General features: G+C 37.9%; 1 protein-coding gene across 4 annotated transcripts in view; it reads left to right on the forward strand.

The window, feature by feature from the left end:
- The window catches only part of DPP10 (dipeptidyl peptidase like 10), a 234,066-nt gene that overhangs the window by 140,751 nt on the left and 66,775 nt on the right, over nucleotides 1-26,540 (forward strand). For 3 of the 4 annotated variants that reach the window (XM_086466121.1, XM_086466122.1, XM_086466123.1), the window contains 2 exons: nucleotides 15,646-15,698; nucleotides 15,798-15,879. In XM_086466121.1, the coding sequence (XP_086322247.1) occupies nucleotides 15,646-15,698; nucleotides 15,798-15,879 (135 nt within the window). Of the gene's footprint in view, nucleotides 1-5,610; nucleotides 5,643-12,596; nucleotides 12,605-15,645; nucleotides 15,699-15,797; nucleotides 15,880-26,540 lie in introns of all 4 variants that reach the window. The other variant, XM_086466120.1, reaches the window with a different exon arrangement.

Consider the following 26,540-nt stretch of genomic DNA (forward strand, 5'->3'; position numbering starts at 1 on the left):
TTCCTTTTCTAATTATTATGGGGTTGACAGAGGGGGTTGTACATAAATTACAAATTTATGTACAGTTTAACATTTGTGTTTATACGTTTCACCTCGAAGTCCCAGTTCTTACATGAAGTTGATAGACAGAGGTTTTTTTTAAAAATAGTTTTGGTCACTAGGGCAGAGGCTCACAAAAGAAAAAAGTCCCTCTGAAGATCACATTTCGTAATCACATTAGTTCAGTATATCCAATGGTAAATACATTTGAAAGTAAGTGTGCTTACCAGAAGAACATTGCAAAAAGAATGTTCTGTGTAATAAATCATAGAAAGATCTGGATTATATATATGTTTTTTTTTTTACTTAGCTGAAATCACTAGCTTTCTCACAAACATTTTGGAATCAAAATAGAAGCTCAGAAAATGTGCAAGTGGGTGTCAGAAGGTTTGGAAAATTTGCTTGTAGCCCAGGCAGTGGTGTTAAAAGAGTAACTGCAGCTGAGTCCTTTGCTTGAGATAGCAACCTGAGATGTCATAGCAAAACGAGTCCTACAACAGCTTGAAGCCAGCAACTGTTCACTGTGCACGTGCCCAGCAACCACCATGAAATGCAGTCAGTTCGTAAGCATGATGCACTGTCTTTTAAATCTTGTTTGCACAGATTATCAGAAGAGGACTTTAATCAAATACTTGGAACTAATGTCTCTGGATGGAAATAGGGTAACTAGTGAGTTGACAGATGTGGAAATCTATAAATATGATCAACAAAATTATGGAATGTTGAAAGACAGGGCAGAAAGGTCTGTCATCACAAAAGAATTAATTCTCAGGGGAGCCGTATTAATATGAGCAATACCATCTGTACTATCAGTTATGCAGAAGTGTCTGTGACCTGTACTTTTGGTATATTTGGTACCAACCAACACAGATGAATGCAATATAGACAGTTTTTTTCTATTCTGCTAAATTCATTCTTGAAGTTGCCTTCCTCTGCGTTGACAAGGCAGTAGATGAAGGTGATGAATGGCATAGTTGACAGTGCCCTTTTAAATGTCTTAGCAAAAGCAGTGTCCAACAGGAAGCAAACTGTACTGCATTTTATCAGATATGTTACCACAAGAGGAACCAAAGCCGTGTTACATGGAGGTTACGGAAGGAAGATATGTTGCGGTAATGAAGAAATTTTGCCAGTAGCCATTGCTATGTATACCATTAATGGTGATCTAATCTGAGAGTACTAAAAAAAAGATTTTAAAAAGCTGTTTTGCCATTCCTTAACAAGAGCTAAAATCTGAATGCAATTTAACAAGTGGTTTGATATGTTCTGTGACTGTACAGTCAGAGCATAAAATAGTTCTTTGGGAAATATTTAATGTCAAGAGCAAAATAATTATTTTTTAAATAAAACAAAAGATGTGGTAAGAACCTCCTAAAAAGGAACAGGGTGAAAATAGATTTTAAAAAAACAAACAAACAAAACTACCACCCCTCTACCAGTCACTTCCCCAAAGAACAAAAAAACCTAGAGAAATAAGGCAGGGACGTATCAAATTAGCTGCTTTATTCCATTTTTTATATGGAATTTTCTACTTCTTCATTGAAGCAGGGACCAGTAACATTCATGGAAAGCCCGTGTCTTTCTAGTAATATAGAATTACTTAACCTGAAGGATCAGCGTCAGCTTGATCCAAGTCATTGCTTTAAAAATGCTAAGGCAGAGCTTCCTTTCACTAGGAAAACCATTGCAAGGACACAACTAAATCTGCCGTGCAAGTGGATATAAATGGGGACGGTTGGCACTATTTTGGCTTTTAAGAAGTAATACACAATCCTGTAATGAAAACTTTGTCCCAGAGCAAATGCCTGAAGACAAAAAAGGTCTGTGTGTTTTTCAAACATTTTAACTGTACTGTGTCACAGTTCTTTTCTTGTAGCCCATTGTATGGCAGGGGTATCTCCAGTCTACATTATGCATGAGGAACCCATCCCATCTTTCTCAGAAGAGGCATTGGCTGCATTCCTGGCTCCTTGATGAAAGAAAAATTGGCTGACTGTCTTTGCTCTGACTAGGCCAACAGGTCAGTCAGGAAAGCAGATAAATCTGCTGGCATTTGCATCTCTCAACAGTGTTGAAAGGAGGAGCGTTGAGTGAATGAATTCCTGCAACACAAGTGTTAGCAGTTACTTTGGTACAGATAGAATGAAAGATCTTTTAAAATACATGTATAGATAGAGTTGAAATACCTTGAAGTAGATGGCAAAGACTAGACTTTTATGTAACTGTCCCAGAGAAATGTTTTTAAGCACATCTTTGCAAAGCTGTCTTTGTTGCACATCATGCTTTAAACCAAGCTTTGGTCTCGTGCTCTGAGGAACACTGGTAGTGTGACAGACCTAACAGATCAAATGGTTGGGTCCACTTTTTAGATAAATATTAAGATGTGCCCCTTTATTATCCAATTTTTATGTTCTTTTTAAATAAGGACAAGTCTTTTTTGGGTGTTTGAGCTTGAAACGTTAGCCTGGGGTCTTAGGCAATAAATTAATGTTTCAGTGAAGGCAGTCAACCACCTGCACAAATTTAACCTTTTTAATTCTATTTATTGTCTGCAAATATAGCACCAGATTAGAAGTTTCCTGGAGAGCTGAGTTTGGTGTGAGATATTCATCACTTTGTTATAGCTTCTTTGAGATCACCGTGAAGTAGTCCCTTGTACTAAATGAATAGCTCTCTTATGACCTTTTAATCGCTTCATCATGAAGAGGTCGGTTTTTTGCTACGACAGTCTACTTCATGTTACCCCCGTCAAAGGAACTATAATATAAAACGGCCACAACAGAGACTCATACAGAAATATGGTACAATAAGAGAAAATTAGTGAAGGTAGACCTAGTTGACTACAAGCAGCGTCATGGTTTGCTAATGGGAAGTGCTGGAGTGGATAACTAGCCGTGAGCTCAATTGTTGGAAACTGCATATAGAGGTGATATTTTGCTCAGTTTTGTAACAAAGGTAGTGGAACAGAAGGGGAACAATATAAGCCAGCTAGCAGGACCAGCAGCACCAAAGAAATCATAGAGATAAGGGAGATGAATAGGGCATAACCAAAAAGGAAGTTTAAAACTAAAGATGAAATTTAGCCACAGTGATACTTGTGGAACTTACTGCTATGGACAAGATTTTCTTTTCATGCGGTCTTAACATCGGTATAGTTTATGGAAGATGCTGGAGTTCACACTCCGGTGCAGAACTGATGTAAGAGGGGGAGAAATCTAAATTGCAACATTTAAATCATTTGAAGAGTTTAAAGAGGGTTTCCAGAGAATGGTTTGGAGGGATGGAGTCCTGGCCATGTTGGCTGCCTGAGTCATAAAGGTTTAATTGCAGTACAAGAGCGTTTAACCACATGGATTTCAAAAGTAGTTGGGAAACCTGTTTGTAGGTCAATCCACAGGCAGATAAATACTCAAAGTAAAGATAGACAAACAGTCATTTTCTTACAAGTTCTCTATAAAAAACTAAAGAATGAATTGAATGCTGTTGGGAAAAAAACAAAACAAAACAAAACAAAACAAAAAGGAGTAACATACAAAAAATTCCCTGGACAGTCTAGCACTCTAGAAAGGTGTCTTGGTATCACTGCGGGAGACTCTCAGAGAAGAGAAGATGACTTATCACATGAGAAACACTGTCCTGGTTTGAGCTAAAACAGAACTAATTCTGTCTGGGGATTTTGCTTTTCAATTAAGTCTCTTCTAAGGAACTGCACTTTCTGAAATCAACAGCATGTTTTTCCAGACAGTGACTGCTTCTAGCGGTGATAACACTTGATGTTTATAGTTAATGCCAAGGAACGATATGCAGAAAGGCTCTTGCTTATACTTGCTCCTGTGGCAACCAAGGTCACTGCGGAATCCTGTACCCCATGCTGGGGTCCTGGAAGTGAAAAGGATCACAAGCATGTAAAAAGGTCACACCTGCAGGGAGGAGTGAACCGGACAGGTAACCCAAACTGACCAACTAAATATTCCATCCCACATGCGTCATATTCAGTATAAAGCTGAGGGATCATGAGTGTTGAACTCTCTTCTTTAGTGGCCAACATTTGAGGAGGACTCTGTCCATTCTTCTGTCTTGGTCCCGATCTGTGCATTCCTGAATCAAACCCCTGCATCCAGTTCCTGTCTGCTGCCGAGTCCAGCCTGGGGCTTCCCCAGTGCCAGCCCTGCAGCTTCAGTGGTGATGTATCATCATCGGGGGGGTGGGAGTTGGGTTCGGTATTGATTTTGTATTTATTTCTATATATGACATTATTTTCTTAATTTTATTATTCTCTTTTCTTTTTTTGTTATTGTTTCATTAAAGCTGTTTTAGGTTTCTTATAACCTCTCTCCCTTACTGTCTCTCTCTTCCCCTTCTGGGAGGGGAGAGGGGTTAATAGAGAGCATCTGTCATTCGTTAGTGGCTGGCCTAGCCTCAACCATTGACAAACACCCAATGCATTCCTGCTTTTCCGTGTGGCATATCCACACTAAGCAATTAGAAATTATGGTAAGCAAGGTAGTGAAAGGCAGGAAGCTCATGTATTCAAGTACTGAACTGTCAGATTCCTGAGAAAACTGTTTGCCTTTTTCACTCTTGTCTTCTCCAAAACAGGAAGGCTGTAAATGCCATTGTGCTCTGCATAAATTTCCCTCATCAGTCCCAAGAGCCTGTGTTTTCCAGCCACCATGCCCACACACTGCAGATCTGTTTACTGCTTTACCTCCCTGCTGCCTGTCCTCTTTTGATCTGACTCTCTTCATTTTCAGCCCTTTAAGGGACTCAGTTCTGTTTCGTTCTGAACTTGTTCTGTCTTTTTATTATTTCTCTTTTTCCCTATCCTGATATTTTTAGCCGTATCTTTTTGTCTCCCTTCTTCCATCTTGCACACCCATCTGCTTCCCCCAGCCCGGTTTTCTTTTCTGTTTTCCCTTTGCATTTCTTCAGACCCACAGGCCATTTATCTCATTGCTTGTCCTTTCTCCATCTCCACAGGGTCTTTCCATCTCCTCGTGTCATTTGTCAGCAAACAGCAGAGGAGCATCTGGTATCTGCTTTCTTACTGCTCCCTGAGTGAGTCAGATTGTCCGGAGAAGAAAAAGAGATACTGAGACTGTAGTCTTTCCTTCAAAATTGTCCCATTGTATCTCTTTATTTTCTTTTGTATCCTCATCATTTCAAGGCATCTTCAGTTCAGTTTTGTGCTCCGAACCTAGACAGTTTATTCATTTTATATGGAATGCGATTTTAGAAAATATTTTCTCAATAATGTTTTTTTACCCATTTCTTTGCACATAATGTTTCACTTGAATCAGCTTATGCACATTTTTGTAAATATCACCACATGTAGAAGTTTGTCTCTTCAAAACAAGGTGGTATTTTTTCTGCATTTGCCAATTTTCTCTTCAGCAATCTGTTTGAATAAACACAATATGCATGGAACATATTACCTTAGAAAAACTGAGAAGAGAGGAAGATCAAGTCTTGGCTCGTTTCTTTCTTCCAAGTATCCCAAAGAGCAAACTAAGTTAAACCGTCACAAAACATTCTAAGGAGGTGTGATGCCTCTCTGCCTTCAAGAATCAGTGATGTAAAACATGTTTTGGTTTCAGTTAGCAGTTTTCAGTATGTGTGCAGATACTCAATCCGAGTTTCACATACAGGATGCCTCTCATACAGGATTCAGGTCATACTGGAAGGACCCTGTAAAGAGATCAGACTAAAGTATCAGACAGTGTTAAAGTACTTAAATACATGTTTTGCTAAGACAGATTTAGTATCCTCAGCTGCAATGACCAGAAGCAAGCACCCTCACTATCCTCATATTTCTGTGGCGATAAAGTTCTGGTTGTGTTGCCAGAATTGGTATCTTCTGTTTCCTCTTATGCTAGTCCAGATCAAAGTACACAGGCACATTGCGAAGCTGCCTGCAAATCGATTCAGGAAAAGACGAGTTTCTATAAATCCTGAAATATTCATAAAGTCAAAATTTTAATCAGACTGAATGCGAGTGTGAGCATACACTTGAGAATTATGTGTGTGTACGTGTGTATCACGTTATGCTTGGGACTCACCAGCTTTGCCGTCATGTTACAATGATTTCAGTGAAGTCATACCTGGTTTTTAATGCTGAAGGTGAATAAGCCAGAAAATATTCATATAAATTTTTGTCGTAACTCATCTCATACAAGACTCAAGAAACATATTTTACGTGATAGTGTAACTAATAGAATTTCAAATGACAGTGATATATGAGGCTTTCAGAAGTAGCAATGCAGAACATTCTTTTTTGAATAATTCACTCATCTGAAGTTATATATTCAAAAATGATTGAGTTGCATATCCAAATATAGGGTGGTCTATCTCAGCTCTTGATGTAGAAGAAAAACCAGTTTCTGCAGTTATTCTGAACTGTGGTTTGTATCACATTACTGTTGGTTAGATGAACTGAGTTTAATTGATTGTGAATTAATTAAAATTCTGCAGTGGATGTCTTTTTCTTGAGATAATTAATCTTATTGAAAAATTATATGTGAAACAGTTGAAGCTTTAGCAGATTTTCTAGAGGTGCTTTTTTATTTAGGTTTTCCTTGACAGCCTTTTTTCTTATAGATAAATTATGAGTCTAGAAATGTCTCGCCTTTATATTTATTTTGGTTTGGCAGCATATAGTTGTTATGGCTGGCAATATTTCATACCCCAAAGTATTAATGCTAACCATAAATTATTACCAATGTTATGCAGTGGTTCTTATCAATCATGACAAGTAATTGATGTTGATTGAAACAAATAAATATGATGCTTTGCAAAGTTATAACCTTGTCATTTAACTTCAGTGCTCAAATGCGTCAAGCTGTCTTGGATTAACTCTTTGCAATTAGATACAGAGCTTTCAGAAACAAGATATTCCACCTATAAAGACCAAAAATGATGCAAAAATATATAGAGAGTTAGACATCGATATTGGCAAAATTTACCTCTAGTGTTTTGCTTCAAGAATTAGGCAGAAACAATAGGATTCAAAGATGTGTGGAGATTGATCGTCTCATTATTACAGGCTCATTTGTTGGTTGTTTTTTGAGGGTTTACTCTGAAACCTGTTGAGGAACATGTTGGGAATCTCTGTGTATCACACAATTTAACATCACAAGTCCCATAAACTTTGTTTCATAAACTATTTTCATAAATAGGCAGAGTCAGCCCCTTATTCATATAGTGTGTGTTTTATTCTAACTCTTCATTTGTAGTGTCAGTGTTACATAGTGGTTTCATGTGTTTGTGGCTTGGAAGTTAAGGCTACAGAGCTCTCTCTTCACTTCTTACTCAAGCAACCAGTTACATGAAACCCTAACATGACCATGCCAATTTAGTTGTTTAATCCCCTTTAGAAGCAGTTCCAGCAGTTCCTATGCTGGAGAACACATAAAGTCAGACTGGACAGGCAGATGGGGAGCATTTGAAGTGAATGATAATGGAGTTTTAAAGAAAGGTGGACTTCACCAAATAATGTTACTGATAATATTAACACTACTGATTTATTTAGCATATAAATTGCAAGATGGATGGAGGATTCATCCAGCAGCTGTACTTTGCCTTTGACAGTAGTCATGCTGCTACTAATTTCATCTTAACTCCATCACAGGTTTTACTACAGTGGTGTCACACATCTCATAATACAAAGAGAAAAAAAGAATATATAATTTTTATTGGTTTTGTGAAAGTTCTGACTCAGCACATTAGATACTGATTCCCTTCTCTTTGCACTGCAGTCCTAGCAGACTTACATGTCTTAAAGCTCATAAAAAGGAAATGAGGAATAGAAGTTTGTTCTGTGAATGCAGATCCATTTTTTCGGAGAGCAAGAAGTTGCTTCTTGGAATCCTGATGACATAAGGCAAAGACTAGCACCCTCCCACTGTAACTCATTTGCTTTCAGCAGACTACCACAAAGGATGAAATCTGTCAGCAAATAATTTGGTGTTCTCCAAATGGATGGCAGAATAAAGAGTTTGTATATGACATTAATGACCTGCTCAAAGTCTTTTCTCATTTTCATTGCTAGAAATCTGAGTTACACCAGTGTACACTGAGCAAAACTGGGGGTAAAATATCACTGGCTAGAGGAGAAATAATTCACATAATAATTTGCATAATTTGTATAGCTAATATGTATAGACTTTCTATAATTTTGTGTAATTTGAATAGGCTGTGATTTTGTATAGAGAGTGAATTTGAATATATAGTAACTCGACTTACTGAAAATACGAAATACAATTCTTTGTTTTGTCTGGCTCATTTCATGCTAGTTGAAAATTAAGTAATAAAAGTCAGATCTCTGTCACACAACAGAATGTGTTATAGAGCCATCCTGTCTCCTTTTAGTCTTAATTTGTATCTTGTCGCGCTGTGTGAGATGCTGATTGCAGTCTGGAAATGCGGTGGCTGGATCAATGCAGTGTCATTCTTGAGAAGCCGTGCCAAAGCCCTGTGTTGCGAGCTTATACACAACTAGCTCCGTGCTGCACTCATTGCACTCCCGGTTAACTGAGGTTAAATCCTGTGGGGTTAGATGGGTTCTATGCATCTGTGGGGTAGACTTACCCGAAGTCATCAACACAGTCTCAGATTGTCTGCTATGTCACTTGCGTTGGATGTGACTGTGTGACAAGCATTATACGTTAGTTTCAGCAATCCCTTCAGAAGGTCTCAGTAACCATCCTGTGCGTCTGTTTCGTTATGTTTCCCTTATATTCTCTCCGCTCTGCATCTGTTACTTGCTTATTATTTGTAGTTCATGGCATGTTCTGCAGGCTCCATTTTTCTTCCAAGACACTTCTATCCCAAAGGCAAAAGAGGAAGCGATACATGTTTGCATTTCTTTTTCTAAATTGAATTTTTGCGTCTTTAGTGAAGGTTTATTGGAGAATTGATCTTGGAGCTATGAATGAGGTTCTGTGTGTCATCATGTGGGAGTACTTCCTTGAATGAATGACGGATGAATGATTGGTTACCTTTTATCTTGGTCTTGTAATCGCTTTACCATGGCAAAGTCTTTTGGTTCAGTTTTGAGCATAAGTAGATTTTTCAGTAATTCTTCAAATGCTTAATTCAATTACAGAAAAGAGGATGAAGGCAAAATCCTGCTCGTGTTGCTGTTCTTCAGCTGTGTACAACAGCCAGTAGCTCCTGTGTCTGGCAGCCACCGAGGCAGTTTGAAAGCATGCTGAACCATTTCACTAATGTATTATGAAAGATCTTAAAAAGTGAGAAGGGCCATGGATGAATGAAGAAGTGAGTGTCCTTGGCAAGATGCATTCTTGTTTATTTCCCCGCTTCAGTGTGTCCTCTCCTTTGATTTCTCAGTTCACATGCATTTTGTGATATATACTGTAACAAAGGTTATTAATTAGGAAGGATCATTTTTAGTTTCAGGTAGTCCTGTTTTTCAGCTGGGCTCAGGAATGTTTATTTCTCAGTAATGTTGTTATAGATGTGACGGCCTGAAGAGATAAATGAGACAAGATGTGTGGGAAGAGGTAATATCTTTTATTAGACCAACTGATGTAGCTGGAAAAAAATAGAAAAGCTTTCAGGCACACAAAACCTTTTCCAGTTGGGGTTTTATTAGCTTTGAACTGCCTAATAACTGACTTGTGCCTGTGAACCAACAAAAGCAGTTTCTTGATTTTTCTCTTTTTATGAATAATACTATTTGGGAGGCATCCATATATTGCAGCAGTTCAAACTTTCCACAGCTAAGGTGGATTATTCTGATTTTAATTCTGATTAAATCTATTATTAATAAACTAATAATGATATAATCATTCTTCATTCAGACTAGCAGTCTCTTAAAATACTAGATTTTGTTTTCCATGTGATGAGCAGTATAAATTAACCTACAAAAGATCTGATACCTCACTGATGAATCATAAAGATCTTTACAGTTTTGAACCTTATCTGAGAAACTGCCTCTCTTTCCAAGGCAATGTATGTGTTTTGGGATAAGTGGAATGGGCATGATGGTGTATTCTGCAATTTCAGTTATTTAGTGTACTCTGCTGCTTTTATATATAAATATATAATTAATGGGAAGGGCATGGTTTTTAAATAGGCTTTTTGTTATTTGCTAGGTACAATGCTGTCCTGGTTTGGCTGGGACAGAATCCCAGCCCAGCCATGCTGGGCAGGCCGTTAGCAGTTTGAGTCAGCCAGGGCAGCTGACCTGAGTGAGCTACAGGGGTAGCCCATCCCATCATGGCATGGACATTATACAGGGGGAAGGTTTGCTGAGGCGAGGGAGCTCCTGCAGGGTTCCTACTGCTCTTCTGGCATCTCCCAAGGACTTCTCTCTGGTCAGTTATGATGACTGGATATTCATTTGGCTGAGTATAACTCTGTATATCTCTGTTGGTATTGGTGGTGTTTCATTATATCTGAATGGATTTGCTCTTGTTTTTCTTGATTTCCCTCCCTGACTGCCAAGGAGTTGTTGGGTCATGGAGCAACTGTTACAGTTTAGTCCCAGGTGCAATCTAAATAAATAGATATCTACCATAGAAATACTGTGCGTGAGATACGTACCAAATTTGTCTGGTAAACTTTGGAATAACTGAAGGTATTACTGCAGATACTGAAATTTGTACTGTGTTTCATATACTGTCACTTTTTATGTTCTTGCTCAGACTTGGTGCTGCTATGTCCTGTGAGAAGTCTTACTTGAATCTGAAAGGAGAATTTACAGAGTCTAGCAGCACTGAGAACAGCAGAGATGCATTCAGAGTGTGTCTGCGTGGGTTAGAATGAAAATATAGGACAGTTGGTTTGCTACCTTGCAAAAAGCTAGCAAGGAGGCATCATTATTGGTCTAAATAAATTACACGTGGAAGAATGTAATTGGTTTATAATATAGGAAATGGATAAAGGATGCATCAAGGTGTTTGGCATGCCTGACCATTTTGTGATTATAGCGCTGTGAGGTTCTAGTGCTCTCCTCCGTTTCCCTGGAGTTGAGGGCCCTCATCATCCTGTAGAAATACTGTTAGTGAGGTTTTCTTGGCAGCTTTTTAGCACAAACACTATTCTGCTGAGGAATGTTTTCCAAATTACCCAGGGCCAGTGAACTGAATATTTCCTGGAGTCTGTAACAGAATGAGTGAAGTGTATTTGGCTAAGTGTATAGGGCACATTGTTTTCCTGCATCTTGCTGGGCTGTGCATTAAGTTCCATAACTATTTAATTTTTAAAAGCCTTAGAAAGACAAAGACATTCCTTGAAAGGTAGAAAGTAAAGGACATATAAAACGCAAAACAAAATGTCATCTGAAAGTTCAGATCATGATTGATAAGTATGGGGTTTTTTATTGTGGGCTGTTAGCTGAATAATAGATGTTATTTCAATAAGTTTTGACTGGAGCAATTTGTCTTGAAATACTTTTTTCACATTTTTTGTTTAGGTCCTTTGTAATGTAGTTCTGTAATTTTATTTTTTTTGTATACAAATGCAGCTAACGTTTCCAATATTGAGCAGCATCACATGAAAGCCTCTTTTCAGTTTATAAATTGATGAAAGACTGAATTTGGAAGAAATACGATATGCAACAGTTGTTACCTACTGTATTCTGTGGCAAAAGAAAAATTAAATAAATTATATTGAGGGGGAGGTATGCTGTCTGTTTGATTTAAAAAGCTGTTTTCACAGTTCTTAACATCATGGGGAACATTTTCCAGCTGACCATAATAAACAGGCAAGTTATTTACTAGTCAGAAAAGCCTGGACCTTAACAGGCATACATGCCACTTGTGGAGATAAGGCTTCTCACAGTGTCCCACCTTAACATGTATAGTTATAATAATAAATTGTGCCAGGCCATTTTCCTCTCTTCATTTTCCTCCATTGATATGACAGTGCAGAAATTACTGTAATGCATTTAATATTTTAAAAGGCTTTTCTGTCCTACATTGCCTCACTTCTTCGAGATGTTCCCTGTGTTCATATTCATTAAGTGATTCCGCTTTTCATACAAAGATGAGTCTTTCTTCTTTTTACTCACTTTCATTCTACTTAATTATGCCCTTTTTTTTTTTTTTTTAGTCAGCTGGAGTAATTTACTGTCCATGTTTAAATATTAGCCTTAGTTCAGTCTTTTGATGCCACCCTAGTTAGAAGGCAAGGAGTACAAGAAATGTTTGAAAACATTTCAGTACAGGAAAGGAATTTTGGAAAACATTTCGGAATAGGCTGCACACAGTGTAGCCTGAGCTTTACCTGTGTGATCTCTCAGTCTGTTTATTTGCAAACCCTATCATAAATTACCAGATTTTTTTCTGATTGACACACATGCCACAAAACAAGAGTTGCAGGGCGGAATCCCCCAAGCCTCTTCTAGAGGGGGTGCAGCTGGTACCATGCAGCAGGTTTGATCCTGGTATTTTGAGGGTTGCAGATACTCCCTATGATTTGTGTCAGACTTGGTGCCTTCTGCTGGGCTCCTCTTGTGTGATGCCGGATGTGGTACATTAGGGATCACGAGATGTGTCGTCCTGGCCACTGACATGGCTCCCTGCAAAAGGAAGCCAAACAGGTAAGCCTTTATACAAAGCTACCAGAGCTTCCTAGGCACTTACTGTAGAAGCCAGACTTGAAAGATTTTCTCCATCCTCTTTTTTTGTGTTTAATTTTGATTATGATTGTGGTTCAATATGAGGCTATTGCAAGCAGGACCAATCGGGAAACTTTCTACTCGTAGTTTATACATGGTGTTCCTATTAAGAAATAAAACTAATATGAGTAATTTGAGGAAAATGTCTGTATCCTGTCTGAAAGTGACTTCATTGTAATGTTGGTCTCCTCTGGTTGTGGAGCTCTTTCAAAGGTATTAATACTTTTAGCACAAAGATATTAATGCTTCTACATAAACATTGGGATAGAAATTTTACAAGGCAAGAGGAGAGTTTCCACATGAAATATGAAGTGTTCTTCTCGTTACAGCATATTTTCTGTTAAAGCTGTCAAAATGACTTACTGGTTTAGCATTTCTTGCTAAAGTGTATTCTGTCTAATAATTTACTTTATAAATATTTTTATTCTAAATACTTATCAGTCCTCTACCCCGTTATCTGTGATATACTTTTCCCTGTTTCTGGAAGGGCGAGAGACCCATTTTTCTTTGCTGTATGAGGCTGTCCCCTTTAACAGCTGCTGGCAAGTACCCCCTGGGTAGCCTCTGGCAATGTACTCCCTGTGCAGAAACCTCCATGATTTAACTGTTTATGTCCCTTTGATCTGCTATCTCTTACCTCCAGCAATGTAAAATTTATAAAAGAAAGCAGGAGCTTTGAATCCACTGGTTTGTCTGGTTGTCTTGCCAGCAGTACTTGAATAACTCTTATCTTGATAGGCCTTCAGTCATCTTCTAACCAAGCTAATTTTTCCCAGAAAACCCACTGAACTTTAAACATTATGGTATATAAGCAAGTAGTCTACTTCTACTATGATATAATTAGGTGTATATCTATATATAGTATAGAGAGACATGGTAGTAGATTTGATAGTAGTTTGATAACTATTTAGAGAAAATCAGTCAAATCAGAGTATTCTTCTTGGTGTCTTTGTACTTCCTACAGCAATCATAATATTATAGTTTGTCTATTTCTGTCACACTTAGCACTTCTCAGAAGAGGCTGATACCTTGCATGACCAAACACTTCATCATAAGCTGTAATATAAAAAAAAATCCCTGACAATTCGGGGCATACTTATTAATATATGTGTGATTCTTCTCACTGAAGAAACACTTTAGATGTTAATCATCATAGACTTGGAAAATGGAAGTGATTCTTGTCTAAAAGGGAAATTTTATAGAAGGAAAATTCAACTCTTGCACAAAGTGGAGTTACTAATCTTACAGACCTTTGTGGGCTTCTTGCAGCATCAGCCAGCAAGGATTTAGGACATGCTAAATGCTTGGTGTCTGTTGACAGGGAACTAATAGTGGAAACAAAGTCAGTGGAAGGATGTTTCAGATGGTTCTGTTACTGAATGACCTCCAGACAAAATAACAACCTTTGAAATCCCTCTTGTGTGCAGTAGCGGCACATTCCGATGGCTCTGTTCATGTATTCTCCTCCTTTGTCTCTCCTCTTTGGAGGAGATACTGAAAGATTCCTGGTGCAGATAATATAAAGGGTTCCCAACATGTATATCTATATCAAGGTTTCAGCTTTACAGCTCTGTCTATTTCCATCTAACTGGAACTAGCCTGACACTGTCCAGAAATAAGTTCTTCATGTGCTAAGTGGAAATACTGTAATTCTGTAGATGTGAAGCTACAGTAAGTCTAGTGGATGTCACCCCATGCTTCTTTCTGACAGTAGTTTACATTAAAAAGAAGTGTTTTTCTTAGTATACTAGTAATATACATGTACATATACAAAATATACATAGATATTTTACATTTCAAGACCATGAAGGAATTTCAATTCATAATAAAACTAAGTAATACTATGGAATTATGCTATTTTCATAATGTAAGACATTGTGGTAAAGAAATGAGCTAGGTAAAGAAATCACCTGAGCCTAGAAGACAGCAAAATGTCTGTTACTCACTATATATATATATGTATATAGACTAATGTTTGACTTTAGAGAAAATGTGTAATAGTTTCCTTTGATTTTTAGGTCTTCAGTGTGGTGGGACATCCCATTAGACACTGTACTGTCCTGTTCCCCATCATAGATTTTCTGGGTCTACATACATCAGGCCTTGATACTTTGCATGTAAATGACAATTCTGTTGATTTCAGTTGACTTCAACAAAGTTTTCCACGAGTGAAGACAGCGGCATAAGACTGTACATTAGTTTTGCTTCTCTGTCCCATCCAGAGAATCCTGGGCTTTCTGAGAACAGAAGTGTCTGGTAACTTCCTGGTGAATTAGGAAGGTTTACTGACAAATAGCTCTTTGTTTTACCCAAAATGTTACATACAAAAAAAAAAAAAAATCTCAGATAAAACAAACTTTCCCTGAATTTCAAAGTTAGTCAGTCAAAATGAGACTGAAACATGTTTAAGGAAAGCCACACCAATCAGTCTCAGTAAGCACTCAGTTTTGTGTTCTGTGGGCCATAGCCCAGAAGGTCATTCAGGCTGTACATAGCAGGTGGTCTGAAAAATACTGTATGACCCTGTATCTGTCTGCATTTCAAGTAAAATAACTGTGATACAGTCATTTTGATCATAACTTGATGAGCAAATACAGGAAAAAGTTAGTTATTTTTCTAGTGTATGTTCTTGGCTTTTTTGTTTGGTTTTGTTTTGTTCTTAAATGTTTTCTTAAACAGAAACACAGATTTTATTTTTTTTTTAATTGGGATTTTTCCTGTGCAGCTGTTGTACAGATTAATTGACTGGTTAAATTAATAGATGAATATGTGTGTTGTCCATACAGCATTCAAACCCTGGTTCATGCCTATTGGTTATAATTAATTCAGTAAAATCTGTCTTTCAGTAATAAAGGTACTGGTGTTTACAGGGCTTGAAAGACTGTGACTATCATAAATGTGGTCTGTATTTAATCCAGTGTTTGTTTTTGTAATTCTTGTGCTTTCTTTTTTTTTTGTCATAGGTTTTTCATTATTCTTATACAGCTTCATATGTGATTTATAACATACACACAAGGTAGGTAACGTTGTTTTTTCACTATGATGTTGTTGTCAGTAGTTCTATGCATAAGGTGATGCCAGTGTGTTCAAGTAAAAATGTTTACATTTTTTCAAGGGAAGTTTGGGAGTTAAACCCTCCAGAAGTAGAGGATTCAGTTTTACAGTATGCAGCCTGGGGCGTCCAAGGACAGCAACTGGTAAGCACAGGCATTAAAAATGCTATGGTTTAATAATGTATTTACTCCAGACAGACTGAAGTAAAAATAAATTAAAAGCCTTAAGATAAGTTTTTTTATATATATTTCTGCATGATGCTAGCATGGTCCTGTTATAGCTTTTCAGGGATCCATTTATTTATTTGTTTTTATTAAAAACATGTCACCATGTTTTTCTAGTCTAATCCAAATAAGCAAATTGTACAGTTATTGAAAGAATCACATCTTGATCTAAATATACACTCAAGTAATTTTCAGAATAGCCGTCTTTATGGCTACTACTATGAGAGAAGGAGAGTTGAAGGTGAAGAGAAGTTTTCCAGTGCAAGATCAGTGAAAACTGTGGGCAAAAGCTTAACATCCAAAAGTGGATGTGATGGCTTCAATGAAAAGTGGTGTTTTCATTTCAACATGAAAATTACCACCAAGGTCAATTGTGCTACATTGAATTCATAACAATAAAAACAGAAATGCTGAGTTTCATATATTGTTTTCTATCAAAAGTTTTACCGTTTTTTATGGACATAAGTCATCCATGATCATCATGACCAATCTCGATACAAGAAGAAAAAAAATTGTGGTTTTAGAGCAACAGTGATTTTAAACTGACCTGTGTTGGTAGTTAAAGGCAAGGGACTTCTAAAAGCTTCAACATTCTGAATAAGAAATACAGATAATCCTTCAGTGTTCTAGTAAGCTTATTAATGCCTGCAGGCATGGTCCCGAAGCCTCTTTGCATGTCTGACTCGTTCATGCAGAGCGGCTATAAGTTGAATGTCTAGAGAATATACCGCATTGCTTATATCATTCATCAAAGTGGTGGGAACGTAAAAAATGTTTCTGGTTAGAATGTATTGCATTAAGCAAGTGGAGGCAGGAAGGAAAAAGTAATTGGAACATGCTAGGTGTGTTTTAATAATTAACCACATTAATTTATTAATAAGGAGAGCATGGTGGCAGGATTGATGGTGACAAATATGTAGGTTATTTACCAGGCAGTCTTATGGAACATGGCAACTCATAGTGGTTGTAGCAGAAAGGTGATGCGTTTGCAAAACTGAACAGAACTAAAAAATATTTTAAATTAAATTGCAGTTCATAACATTTGTCTGTGCTGTACCTCTGTACCACTGGGAGGAGTGGCTGACACACCAGAAGGCTGTGCTGCCATTCAGAGAGACCTGGAGAGGCTGGAGAAATTTAATGAAATACACCAAGGGCAAGTGTAGAGTCTTGCAACTGGGAAAGAACAACCCCATGTACCAGTATAGGCTGGGGACTGAGCTGTTAGAGAGTAGCGTAAGGGAAAGGGACCTGGGGCTCCTGGTGGACAGCAGGATGCCCATGAGCCAGCCATGTGCCCTTGTGGCCAAGAAGGCCAATGGCATCCTGGGGTGTATTAGAAGGGATGGGGTCAGTAGGTCGAGAGAGGCTCTCCTCCCCCTCTTCTCTGCCCTGGTGAGACCATATTCGGAATAGTGTGTCCGGTTCTGGGCCCCTCAGTTCAAGAAGGACAGGGAACTGCTGGAAAGAGTCCAGTGCAGAGCCCCAAAGATGATTAAGGGGGTGGAGCATCTCCCTCTAGGATGAAAGGCTGAGGGAGCTGGGTCTCCTTAGCTTGGAGAAGAGGAGACTGAGGGGTGACCTCATCAGTGTTTATAAATACATAAAGGGCGAGTGTCAGGAGGATGGAGCTGGGCTTTTCTTGGTGATGGCCAGTGACAGGACAAGGGCCAATGGGTGCAAGCTGGAGCACAGGAGGTTCCATATTAATGTAAGGAAAAACTTTCCCGGTGTGAGGGTGGCAGAGCACTGGAACAGGCTTCCCAGAGAGGTGGTGGAGTCTCCTCTGGAGACATTCAAAACCCGCCTGGATGCGTTCCTGTGTGACCTACTCTAGATGGTCCTGCTCTGGCAGGGGGTTTGGACTAGGTGATCTTTGGAGGTCCCTTCCAACCCCTAACTGTGATTAGTAATTTTTTGTACTTTAGATTACATGCAGTGATTGGTGAGAAATGAATTTTTTATCTTCCTAAGAACAGGTGCAGACTCACCAATTGTAGACTTCAGAAAAATAATAGATCAAAATAATGCTAGATTTATCAGTTTCACCTAAATTCTCATTCTGGAAATATGTATGAATACCCTCAGATACAGGCACAGGTGGACTTCTATTAAATCTCAGAACTGCAAAAAAAAATAGGTGGTCGTTTTAGGTATGATCTCAATCATCCAAATTTCAAAAAGTTGGTGTGGCTCATACTTCAGTGAGGATAACATTATTCATCTTTGTTAATGTCCCTAGTAAAGTTAATGTCATGCTTTAAAAATATCTGCTCTACTGTGGGCTTTATGGTGCCATGTGGTCTGCAGAATTAGGAAATAATAACTTTGATTGAAACACAAAATCTTCTGCACACTCTGAATCATACCAAGTGTTGTCATGTAGATGTACACCTGCAATAACAATGCTGAAGGTCACTTCCATAAGAATTACCAATAAGAAGGATGTCCTCTTGAAGCAGTTTATGTGGTAAAAGGAGGTTTCTAAAGTAACAAAGTGCCTTGCCACATTACCATCCCACTTCAGCAGGAAGCCAAAAATGTAGAAGGAGCATGAATGAATAAAGGCTGTTTTGAATAATGGTTGTTGCCTGTCTCGAAAGGAACAGCTGCCTCTAGCAGAACCAGGACAGTAGAGATCATTCCAGCAGAATAGGTTAAGCAGAGAAAAGATAAGTGACTGAGGACACGTTGCCATAATGATTCTCAGTTATAAGATTAGTCAGTAGAACAAACACTTTATCAGTGAGTTTTCAATAAAGATAATATAGGAAGCAATCAGCAGTGAAACTGGGTAAAGAGGAAGTCATAAAGGGAGAGATGTAAAGCACAGTAATCTGACAGCACTAGCTATCGATAGCACATATCTGGGTTCAAACAAAGATGCAGTCTCATGGATCCATGCTGCCAAACACAATATGATTTGTTTACCAAAGTCCCTTCCTAAACAACACTTACATGCGTATTTACGTGCAATAAGGAAATAGTAAAAATTCCTAAGTAAAACAAGCAGTGCAATACATACTCTAAACAAAATTAACATGGTTTATTGATCTGAGTAATTTTAAAGAGCCATTCATTACTATTGAAGAACAAGCAGAGAACAAATTCATTTTATATACAAAAATTTCATCTAGAAAAACCCATGACACATACCCTGTGACCATCACATAAACAAAGTATATGTAAATCTCTAAAATGAAGAGGAAAGGCACCCTTCTAGGTGCAGTGCAGAAGACAACAGCAATACTATGGCCATGACTGGTCAGCAAGATGTGAACCAAGGCACAGGTACATCTGACTGAGCCAAAGATCCCAACTTTATAACTATTTGGAAGGTTATATGGGGAGAACACATGGACTTGGATCAACTACTTTCAATAAATAGGCTATAGTGTAAAGTAAGATGTTCCATTCTTAGTTGTGCAGAAGACCTAAGTAACAATGTAGCCTACATTAGAGTCTTAATTTGAGCTCCTCAAATGAGGGAGAATTGATAAGTTTCAAACAGATAATATAAGAAGATGAAGAGAGGAGAATAAATGTAATGTTTGAGCAGGAAAATTTGTTTGAAGCCAGGAACTCCTTATTGCACAGAGGAGGGAATATGGCTGCAGTGAAATGAAGTATACAGTAATACTTTACATCCTTGTGAAAACCATGCATTGGTCTAAGTTTTGTACTGTTGCAAATCGTTTCTAGGGCTGTCTAATGGGACAGCAGGCCACGTGTGGCTAGTGAAGAGCAACAGAGTTGTGTTTATATCAGAGACAAGATGACTGGGCCATAATACCATTGTTTTGAAGCTACCATGGAGGTTGCAAGTTATTTCAGTTTCTTGCTATTTACCTAGAGTAGAGGATTTTGTAAAGATTAAGAGAAAAGCTCGGAGAAACATCTGCTGTTTGAGTCATGACATTTTGGTGGTGAAATTGAAAATGTTTGCCGTTGGGAAGAAGAAACTTTTTATCTAATGCATTAATGTATTTTAAGGTCACATAGCTGTTATTTTTGAGAACTGTGTTCAAGGTCACGCTCTTCAAATTGCTATCTTTTAACTCTGTTAGAATTGTGCCAGATCCAAAATACCATTTCTATGTGTCTTAGTGTGTTAGGGAGCTGTTAATGTATTTGCTAAATATTTCTCATATTTGCTCATATTCGATTAAAATTTTGAAAGAGATCAGTTCATTATCTGTTTACCTCTCCTCTGTAGAATCCATTACTGGAACATTAGGTATTTCCAGGGAAAACAAACCACCAGAACTAGATACTTAATTGGTTTCATCAGCATTTTTCTGCCTCTGGTTTACTTGGTTAGAGGCCTCATTGCATCTGTCTGAGAGAGCTATCCCATACCTGTAGGAAGGCTTTACAGAGGAGGAGAATGCTTTGGGGGCTTTTAAAGGACTTCTGGTGTTGAAATACCCAATTTTTATCTGATATTCTCTCTTCTTTGGCCTTCTCTACTAGTTTGTAGCAAAGGTTTTCATATTCCTGTGCTGGACCTGGCTTGTATCTAACACAGGGGAGACAGCCCTTACTGTCTGGATCTGTCTATGGAGATTATTGCAGGAGAAGCCCGAACATAAAAACTGACCTCTGGTCTCCAGTGTGTGCAGTTTTTTTCTGTGAAAAATGCAGTGCTTCTGGCGGTATGGATAGTCCTTCTGATTAGTTACTGGATGGATTACTTCAAGTAGCTCCCAGTGAGGTGCAGTTAGAAGTTGTTCAGTTTGACATAGCTTTTTCTTGAAAATTGTGCATATCTTATGCCTGGATGGTAACATGTTGTTTGTTTTGTATGAAATACTTTATTTTCACTTTATTCTATGAACATATATTAATGCAAGTCACTTTGCCTTTGTGATAGATATATAGAATAATAACATATTTCATGTTGTTTGTTACATTGAGCTCATTTTTCTTCTGATATATTGTGCATTTGAAGGGAGCTTAAGTTATATATTTGGATGGATCAGCATGAATAATGATCGATTGACTTATGTATGAATGTCTATGCATACATAAATGCATATTTTAACAAAGCAGAAATCAAGAAAATAGTAAAGCTATCCAGAATAGTAAAAAGAACATTTTGTAGAAGCTTGATGGCTTGCTCTGTCAAAATTTGATGCAATCAACAAAACATAACATTATCAAATAGTAGGACTGAAGATGAGCTCTTACTATGCTTTAATGTAATTTAGGTCAACATTGTGTAAAATTACCTATTATCCTGTATACACAAAAGAACAATTTTTTGACTGTAGCTGAATTGTGGATTCAGGATGCTCTCATCCATTTTTAGAATATTTTTCAAATATTAGAAAACAAGAAATTGCCTTCTTGTTCCAAAAACTGCAACAGGGTACTCACAGATAATAGTGCTTAGAAGCTGAAGCTTTTATAAAAAGAATGGGGAAAAAAAATTCAGTGAAAAAGGACCTCACCTTGTATTAAAATTACCTAAAAACTAGCACACAAACAGAAACCCAGAATCAAAACAGAGCGAAATCTGCTTTAACTGTTATTAAACCAGTTCAAGAACTTTCTACCCATCTGCTTTGTGATCAGTCACTGTTATCCTGATTGTCTTGTTTGGAGGTTCATTTTGCCCCCCCCCCCCCCCCCCCCGTTGGCCCACAAAATATGAAATATCTAGTTTTTATTGTCAAAACTGTTGAATTGCTGTGTTAACACGACATTCCTTACAATTGCTTCTCTTCAAAATTCTAGGGTTTTTTTTCAATGACTTTCCAATACTGCTTTAGATAATAGAAGTACTGCAACAGAAAAGTTCTTTGATATTATTTGCCAAGTACCCAGATAAACACTGGACTAATTTTAGTAAATGAGGAATTATCAGGACTATGAGGACTGTGCTAGACATGTACCTTGCTCAACAGATGCTTTAACAGCCATTAGTTGCTGAAAGCTTCATTTACTATTTGCTCTTTCAAGGTTCAAAGTACAACTACTATAAAAATTGGTAACTTCTCTTTCTGTAAAATATTTGGATTGTGTTTCCTTTTTTGCATAATTAATGCCATGGGTACTTGGCACCCCCTCCTGGCAAAACCACTTCCACTTGCAAATGAAGAAGAAAAGGTCTCTCAGGGTTCATGAGCCAAGTAGAAGCTTAGTTAATGCTAATGAAGTGAGTCCTAAATAAATATATTTAATCTGCTGTTTTTATTTTCCAAGTCTTTTCCTCTTTTGACTTGCTGTATTTTTATATGGGTAACTTAAAATCACATATGGAAATGTCAAGGCTTTATTTCATCTTCCCTTTTAATCATGATGCTAATGAGGCAAATGGCAGTAAAACTGAGAGGAAAATGTCTGCTTGTATTTATTCTGAAAACCAGAAGTAAACAACAACATTTTAATGTGACATTAACCTCAGGTATGATTTCCTATTTAAAATGTATGAGGGGCTCCTTACAGAACTTCTGTACTTTCAAAGCATATTTTGAGATCCTTTGTCTTCGTGAGGGTGTTTCTATGAAGAAAGGGAACTGTATGGTTGAGCATTGCCTACCTAGTTGAGCCTTTAAGGGCTTTGACCGTAATTCTGGCAAATGCTGAAGTCCAGTCTTTCCAAAGGCAATAAGAAATTAAGGAGGGGCTACTGAAGCTTTTTTATTTTCTCTTCCAAATGTTTTTATCATATTTCCAGATTCTAGCTGGGGAACTTAGTGTGTCAGAGGCTGAGGATTTGAACCAAAAAGTGAAAATATTACAGAAGAAAGGCACGCAGAAAGACTGTTTTAATAGCAGGTTTTGACCAGCAGCTAAAGTTAGATTGTGCATTGTCCTGGTTTGAGGTAGAACAGAATCAATTCCCCATTCATTGATTTTACTTTTCAGCTAAGTCTCTTCTAAGTGACTGTACTTTCTGAAGTTAACAGCATATTTTTTCAGATAGTGACTGCTTCTAGTAGTGATAATGATGTTTATAGTTAATGCCAAGGAATGGTATGCAGAAAGGCTCTTGCTTATACTTGCTCCTATAGAAACCAAGGTCACCGCTAAACCTTGGGTGCTATGTGGAAGTGCTGTAAATAAAATGATCGTAAGTAAGTAAAAAGGGTCACACTTGCAGGGAGGAATGGACAGGACAGGTGATCCAAACCTGACCAACAAAGTAATCCTTTCCACATACATCATACTCAGCTGAGGGCTCCCAGGGGTCAGTGCCTCATCTTCAAGTGCCAGCCTTTGAAGACTCTGTCCGTTCTTCTGCCTTCAATCCCAAGCCGTGCATTCCTGAATCCGGTTCCTGAATCCGGTTCCTGAATCCAGTTCCCATCTGATGCTGAGTCCAGTCTGGAATTTTCCCAGTGCCTGCCCTGCAGCTTCAGTGGTGAAGTAATTGTCACCAGAGGAGTTTGATCTTGGCTTTGTATATATTTGCATATATTTGATTCTTTTCTTATTGTATTTTCTTGTAGTTGTTGCTTCATTAAAGCTGTTTTAGTTTTTTTCCAACCCCTAAGTCTCTCCCTTATTCTCTTTCATTTCCCATTCTGGGAAGGGAGAGGAGTTAACAGAGAGGATCTGTCATTCATTTAGTGGCCAGCCCAGCCCCAACGTGTGACATGTATTATTTTGCAAGGCTGGGCATTCTGGTACTTCTTTTTTGTGTTAGATGCAATGTGTTAAATGGTCAAATCATGTTATGAAATTATATGAAAGCTACTTACTAGCATACTTGCAAAGCTTCCTGCTGCTTTATTTTTGATGTGGAAACTGCTTTTTATCAGGGTCATGGTGAGCATGGTCAATGTAATATTTTGCTTCACATAAAAATTAGTTACCTGAAAGTCTTAGATAAAACTGTATTCCTCCTAAGCTGCTGCTACACATTGGATTTCCTCTTGGATTTCTCAAATCAGCATTGTAAAATGTAAATGTTCTTTGCCTTTCCATCTAAATAATTTAATTTAAACTGTTTTTCAAAGGAAAAATTAAATTATTCATTTCTAAAAAGGTATTCTACTGAACTAACTTCCGTTTTCAATTATTAATTTCTAGATAGCCACTCCGCTTAAATATAGAGGAAGTTGGAGGAGGAGATAAGCATTAAGTGCATGTTCTCTAGTTTCAAAAGTGATACTCAATACCAAAGCAGTTTTCTTCATCTCAGAAAAGGGGAATGGAAAATGCAGCCGGAAAACACAGGCAGTTTTGGAAAACAGAGGGGGAAAAAATTTACATATCAAAGTCTTTTACATGCAATAAAAGCCTCTAGAGGGCAGGAACATTTATAAATGGAAGCAGGGCTAAGTTGAGGGTAGAAGTTGCTTCATCATTCTGCTTAGTGAAATGCAATGAACATATGCTGGTATCAAAGGTAACTTAAAAATAATTAAGGAGTAGATATTGCTAGCCCTTTGTGAGAATAGCTACTTGGCTGTTTCTGAAAGACGTGAAGAAATAATGAGAAAATCATAGGTTTTATAGGAGCATTATTCCTCTACTACTGTTTTTCATGTGGAACAATAAAAGGCCCAGCAGCTTTATAGTGAATAAATTGAGAGGGGAGATAAAAGATGTTTCCTTTCCCTGATTCCAATTCTATTATCGCTGCCCTAGCATGCAGCTAATATTTGAATCGGTATGTAAGCCATGCACGCAGGTAGTGCACTTTTGTGCTCATATCAATAACTTTTGTAAAAAATACATTGTAAATTTGACATATTGTGCTAGAAAGCAAATTTTTTTTCCACATAGATATTTGTGTGTGTGGTTTTGTATGTATATTTACACGCAGTCCCCCAAAGGCACATGCAAACGAGCATTAGCACACATGTTTGATAGGAGCAATCACCAGGAATTTGCTGTGCAGCAGCCTGCAGGGAGAGGTGAAAATAGCAGTGTGCACCTCTCATCTAAACTATCATGTTGTTCAACGTGTGTACATGTGACAAAGCATATCTGAATATTCACTGTTCCAACTGTTAGCTAATATTAACTGCAAGTCCAAAGGCTCATAATACAGGACTTCTGTGAGAGAGTTCCATAGACTTATGTAATGGAGAAGCAAGAAAATTATACTTCAGAACTCTAAAACTGTTTAGAAACAGCCACACATAAACACTAAATGCGCAGCCAGTGAGAACAGCTGACAAAATCTGACTGAACCTTTTGCTAAATAAGAGTTGGGAAACATTAGGTAAGTTTTATTATGGACTGTATTTTCATGTAACTTGAAAAGCCTGCCCAAAAAAGTTGCAGGCTTACCTATGTCCGTGGATCTTACAGCCATTTAGTCACTTCATATTTGTTTTTTTAAAAAAAAATATACCACAGGATGAGTTGGAAAATTTGCCTGTATTAATCTTTTGGTAATGTAATGCAAGCGTCAGTTTTATCTGTGAGATAAGAAAAACGGATATATTCTATTCCCTATTACCTCCTTACCACCTAAGGAAAAGGAAGGGGAAAATTCACTATGGTAAGGTACCAAAACATCAGAACAGAAGAGTTTGAAGTACTATGATTTCTGATACCTTTGTGGTTCAGGTTCTAAGCCAGAGGTGGTTTTATCCAATGGTAAACACAAGTTTTATTTACCTTTTGTAAAATTTTTGCAGAAGACTTGCAAAAGACTTCTGAGTCTTTGTGATGGTACCAGTGCCTACAGAGTTCAGCTAGGAACAAGCTAAAAGGATAAAACCAACTTGGCAGTAAAACTCCCTTAACTCTTGCTGAGTGGCCAGGTTCCTCTGGCTCTTTTATTGATAGGTTCTGTTTGCTATATATTAACGTTTATTTTCTCATTTGGCACCTAGCGTCCATCAAAAGTATAGACCAGTTTCTGTCAGTGGAATTGGCAGTGACTCCCCTCTTCAGCAGGGTTGAACCTTCTTCTTTGCTTATGGTATGTGTCCTTGAAAGTTAGTTCATCTGTTCCAGTGGTCAAGATAAGACCTTCTGGCCCAGCTTAGATCAATGGGCACTTTGTGGTGCTTGTTATTATTTTTGAGGAAAAAAGAAAAGTAAAAGCTGTATTTACTTCATGGATAACGATGTCATGACTCCCTGTTGAATCTCTATCAGCAAGACAGCTGTGATGAGGAGAGAAAAAAAAAAACCACAACCAACAGTTATGACCACACAGCTTTCAGCATGTTCAACTCTCTTGTAGGCTCTTCTCTCTATTTAAGCCAAGTCTTTCTTGAAAAAGAGACATTCAATTCCGTCATCACCAACCTGTAAATGTCCTTGCATGTGTTTTTTCCCCACAATGGGGTTATGACTTCCTCACTGTGTTTGCACTGAAGAATCCGAGCAGATTAAACTCTTGTGGCACTGTGTTAAATTGGCGTAGGCTTTTGTGTTGGCTCAGCCTGAGCCACACAGTGAAATGCAGAGGACTGCTTGTGTATGTGTAATTGTGGGGCATGTGTATTCACTGACAGCTTCAAGGCCAGGACAGCCCTGGAGAGTAAGGATTAAAAAGTCAGGTATACTGTTGATTCGTAGGAGATACTGAAACCTTGATTGGCAGGGAGGAAAGAAGGCTGAGGGACCCAGCAATCAGCTAACAGTTAAAACTCTTACTTTTGTGG

This window comes from Leptosomus discolor, chromosome 5 (genome assembly GCF_034619465.1).
Source record: "Leptosomus discolor isolate bLepDis1 chromosome 5, bLepDis1.hap2, whole genome shotgun sequence".
NCBI lineage: Eukaryota > Metazoa > Chordata > Aves > Leptosomiformes > Leptosomidae > Leptosomus > Leptosomus discolor.